The 4,843-nt window shown below is 50.9% G+C and overlaps 1 protein-coding gene across 1 annotated transcript in view; it reads right to left on the bottom strand.

Moving 5' to 3' along the window:
• Positions 1-2,081, bottom strand: part of PCDH17 (protocadherin 17) — a 92,559-nt gene extending 90,478 nt beyond the window's left edge. Inside the window, exon 1 of the mRNA XM_010000861.1 lies at positions 6-2,081. Coding sequence (XP_009999163.1) covers positions 6-2,081 — 2,076 coding nt within the window. The remainder of the gene's footprint in view (positions 1-5) is intronic.
• Between the last annotated feature and the right edge of the window lie 2,762 nt (positions 2,082-4,843).

Raw genomic sequence — 4,843 nt, 5'->3', positions numbered from 1 at the left:
TGCACCGGCGGCCCGCCAGCCTCAGGCAGGGGCCCTGCCAAGGCCCTAACAATGAGCTTGGCCACTGCAGAGAGGCTGGGCTTGCCATGGTCACTGACTTTTACCACCAGTTCAGCCACAGGGCTGAGCTCTTCCCAGTAGGGGTGCAAGGTGCGTATCTCACCACTAGTAGGGTCCATCTCAAAGAGGTGCTCCTCATTCCCTTCTACGATCTCATATGTGAGGCGCCCGCTCTCCCCAAAGTCACTGTCCAGGGCACGGACGGTGCCCACAGGGTAGCCCACCCCAGCGTTGCGTGGCACCTGGAGCTCAGCGGTGTCATTGATGAGGGCAGGCAGGACAATGAGGGGTGCATTGTCATTGACATCAAGCACAGTGACACGCACAGTGGCGTTGCTTTCACGATGGGGTGAACCCGAGTCTTTGGCCAGCACACGAAACTCAAAGTGCTTTGTCTGCTCATAGTTGAAGCTCCTCAGGGCATAGATAGCACCATTGGTGGGGTTAACAGAGACATAGGTGTAGATAGAGACATCACCCACATGCCCAGGCAGAATGGAGTAAGAGACTGTCCCATTTTGGCCCAGGTCAGGGTCCTGGGCCAAAACAGAGCCCAGGTACTCTCCGGGGATATTGTTCTCGGGCACTTGTAACACATAGAGGTTCTTGCTGAAGCGGGGTGGGTTGTCATTCTCATCAAGGATCCGGACAGAAAACGATTTGGTGGAGTTGAGTGGGGGGTTGCCCCCATCACGTGCCACAATGGTCACATTGTACTCATCCTGTGCTTCACGGTCCAGGGGCCGGTCAGTGACCACAGTGTAGAAGTTGTCATAGTTCTCTTCCAGGGTGAAAGGGACGGCTCCAGGCCCACCGCCACCACCCAGCACCCGGCACTGGAGCTGTCCATTCTTGCCTGAATCACGATCAGTGACCCGCACCAGGGCAATGACAGTGCCCGGTGGGGCAGCCTCACTCAGTGCTCCCTGGCGAACGGAGACAAAGCCAATGGTGGGTGCATTGTCATTGCGGTCGATGAGGCGGACAGTGACCTTGCAGTGAGCAGGGATGGGATTTGGCCCCAGGTCCCGAGCCTGAACATCGATCTCAATGAGGCCATTCTCCTCATAGTCCAGATTGCCCTTGACACGGATGAGGCCACTCTGTGGATCGATGCTAAACAGGTCACGGACGCGCTCGGGTGCATAGCCACTGAAGGAGTAGAGCACCTCTCCATTGGTACCCTCATCAGCATCGGTGGCATTAAGGTCGATGACAGCAGTGCCCAGTGGTGCATTCTCTGGCAGCTCTACCACGTAGGAGGCTGCCTCAAAGACAGGGCTGTTGTCATTGGAGTCAATGAGGCGCACGTTGATCTGCACAGTGCCAGAGCGTGGTGGGTCACCGCCATCCAGTGCTGTCAGCACCAGGGTGTGGTGGCTCTGCTCCTCACGGTCTAATGGCTTCTGGATTACCAGCTCTGGAAATTTTGTGCCATCACCACGGGACTTCACATCAAGGGAGAAGAGGCCATAGTCGTCACGGGTGAGCAGGTAGGTGCGCAGCCCGTTGTCTCCGGCGTCTGGGTCATGGGCGCTGGTGAGGGGGAAGCGGGTGCCTGGTGCAGCATTTTCTGAGATGTCCATGTCCACTTGGTCAGAGGGGAACGCTGGTGCATTGTCATTCAGGTCCTGGATCTCTACTTTGATCATGCAGATTTCCTGGTCATTGGCAAACACCTCGAGGGACAGCTGACACTTGGTGCTGCGCCGGCAGAGTGCCTCGCGGTCGATGCGCTGCTTGGTGTAGAGCAGCCCGCTCTCCCCATCCACGTCCAGGAGGTGAGGGGCCGAGTTCTCCAGCACTCGGAAGGTGGATTTGGGGCCACGGCCGCCGCCAGGGCCACCGCGCTCCATGGGCACCATCCCGCCTCCTGCCGCACCTGCCGCCAGTCGCGCATCGCGGCCAATGTTCCCGATCACTGTGCCCGCTCCCTGCTCCTCGGGCACCGAGTAATTCAGGTTCTTTAGCGACAGGGCAGGAGCCCAGCAGAGAAAGAAGCAACAAATGGAAAGGTACATCCCCGAGCAGGGGTGGAGGTGGCAGTAGCTGCAGCGGCAACCTTCTTCTCTGCCTCCCGTGCTGGGTTTCTTCTACCTCCTCCTCCGTTGGAGCTGGGTTTTTCTTTCTTTCTTTTTTTTTTCCTTTTTTTTTTTTTTTTTTTTTTTGTCTTCTCTTTCTCCACCCCTGTATTTTAAGTTCCTGAACCTGTTGCTCTAAAACATCTGCAGAGACACAGGATGAGAGGCAGCAAATGGACCATGTAGCTCAGAGGGAGGGAGCAATCGGGGATGGAGGGGGAGTGGGCGGAGGAGGGGGGAGCAGCTTCAGCAGCGTTTCAGCAAGCACTTGCCCTGCTTGCAGTCCCCTCGCAGTTACTTCAGCTGTCCAACTTTGGTAGTGGGAGGATTTCAAAAATCAGAAAATCTCTGAAAGATCTTCTCCTCTGGGCAGACGAAGTGTTCCCGATCCTTGATTCCCCGGAGATGTACAAAGGATAATAAAAATAATAACAATAATAAAAAATCGGTGGCAGTGGTTGTTTCTCTAAAAACGATCAAAAAGATATATATATTTTTTTTAAATACTTGTATTTTATATACATAGGAAAGGGGGGTGGCCACAGGTCTGTAAGCGGGGGTAGAAAATCCTATTTGCTACTCATCGCTTGTGATGCAATTGATGGAGTGAAGGGGTGGGAGAGAGACAGAAGGGGGGGAAAAAAAAAGTCTCAGCTTGTTGTTGAAACCCTCTTCGTGTGCAGTGAGAGGCAGTGAAATGTCTGATTGCACCGCGGGGTTGTTGGTTTTCAGGGAGTGTTTTGCTGCATTTAGAGATCTAATCTTGCATTGCTTGCGGCAGAGAGCTGCATCTCGCTGCCACCGGTATTACCCCCCTCTCTGTCTCATACACCCTCACTATTTCCTTCCTGAATCAAAACGCGAGGGAATGAGGATTGCAGGGCAAGAGGGGAAAATAAACCACACACAAAACAATCCCAGTAAAAACTAGTGCCCAGATTTGTAGTTTCCTCTCCCTCCCTCTACTACCAGCCTCGCACTTGTTGTTGTTTTTTTGCGGGGAAAAAAAATAAGAAACCCACTAGCTGACTGTCATCACTAGCAGTAAATACATATTTTGAGAGAAATCACAGTCTGTGCTCAATCAGATGCACACTTGGGTTTCTTTAAGACAGGCCAGTAGCCGCCGCCACCACCACATCCTTTCTCTTCGTCTATCTGTGTGTGTGAGTATGCGTGTCTGAGGAGCTGCACTTTTCTCGATGCAGTTTAATTCCAGTTTGCTTTTCTCTTCAGCCGAGAGGAAATCAACAGGCAACCCACGGCTGGACGCATAGATTTCAAAAAAACCGAGCGAGCGAGAGAAGGAGGGCAGGAGGAGGTGGGGGGGGGGGGGGGATGGAGAATGAAAGAAAAAAAAGCCACCACACACACACACACACTCTCTGTTAGTCTCTCGCTAAAAGGGAAACAGTCTCTGTATTCACAGGGCTGCGCTGTCAAGTGCCTCTCTTTTCTTTCTATTCAACATCTCCTTCCAATGACACTGCCGCCTAGTCCTCTTCATTTAGGGGAGGGGAGAAGAAGAGGAAAAACAATCCTGGCGATGAATAGAGTGGGAGATCTTTTAATCGACTAAATCGGTTGTAATAGAACCTATGCAGTTTCGTGATTTGGTGTGATGCATTTTTTGCAGTCCTTTCAAGCTGTAACAGTCTCTCTGGGCATCTTGGTACGAGGGGGATGGGGGGGCGGGGAGTAGCAGCGGCAATGCCAGATGCGTTCCCCCTCTCTGAAATATGTATCCCAGCGACAGGGTGTATGGGCAAATACTGGGTAAGGGTAACTAAATTTTATTTCAGGTTCTTTTAACAACTAGAAATAAATGAATGGCACATCCAGAAATGCAGGTGTTTCAGTCTGCCGGATGAGTCAGATCCAGCAGAACAAATCACATTCACTATCGCCTCATGTTCCTCCCTTCAGACATTAGTTGCAGCTTCTTCCTAACGCTGCTCTGACTCACTCTATAGACAGGGGGAAAAAAAATTAATCAGATTTATATTTTGCAGGGAGGAGGGGAGAGAAGTTAAAAAAAAAAAAAGAAAAAAAAAGAAAAAAAAAAAGAATGAGAGGGGAAGGTGTCGGATCCAGCTACACTTTTACTATACCTCTTTCTCCGGGAGACTGAGGATCAGGAAAACAAGGCTGTTATCCACTCACTGGCACAGAGGCGCGTCTGTCTCCTGCTTTGCTGAGTGTTTTTTAACCACCTTTCCTCAGTGTTATGTGTGAAATAAATCAGAGATCTTTCATATTAAAAGAAAAAAAAAAAACAAAACAGAAAAAAAAAAAAAAACACAACCAAAATCACCAACAAAAAAGCCCCAAAACATAGTTTTCCAATACATAGCTCACAGATCTAGTTCCGAGTCTCAGTTCTGCACTGTTTTTTTTCTCCTTTATTTGAGTCCGGACCCAAAGTACACAGTTAATTCTGCAACCTGTGGTAGAGAGGCTTTCAAAAGAAAAAGAAGGAAAAACAAATTTTCTTCTCTGCCTCATTGGTGGGTGGCCCCTTTCAAACAGACGGTCGCCAGTCTTAGCCAGACAGCATGCGAAAGGAACGCCGATTCCCGAGAAACCAGATCCATTTCACCAGCCGCCCGCAGGTAAGTGGAGAATTCGGAGAAAATTCAACAGTTGGAGCCGCTCTCTGCCTCTCTCTCTCCTCTCTCTCTCCCTCTTCCCTACCGCCCCCC

The sequence above is a fragment of the Chaetura pelagica genome, unplaced genomic scaffold (genome assembly GCF_000747805.2).
Source record: "Chaetura pelagica isolate M959 unplaced genomic scaffold, ChaPel_1.0 scaffold115, whole genome shotgun sequence".
Lineage (NCBI taxonomy): Eukaryota > Metazoa > Chordata > Aves > Apodiformes > Apodidae > Chaetura > Chaetura pelagica.
This window is presented reverse-complemented; position numbering and strand designations above follow the sequence as displayed.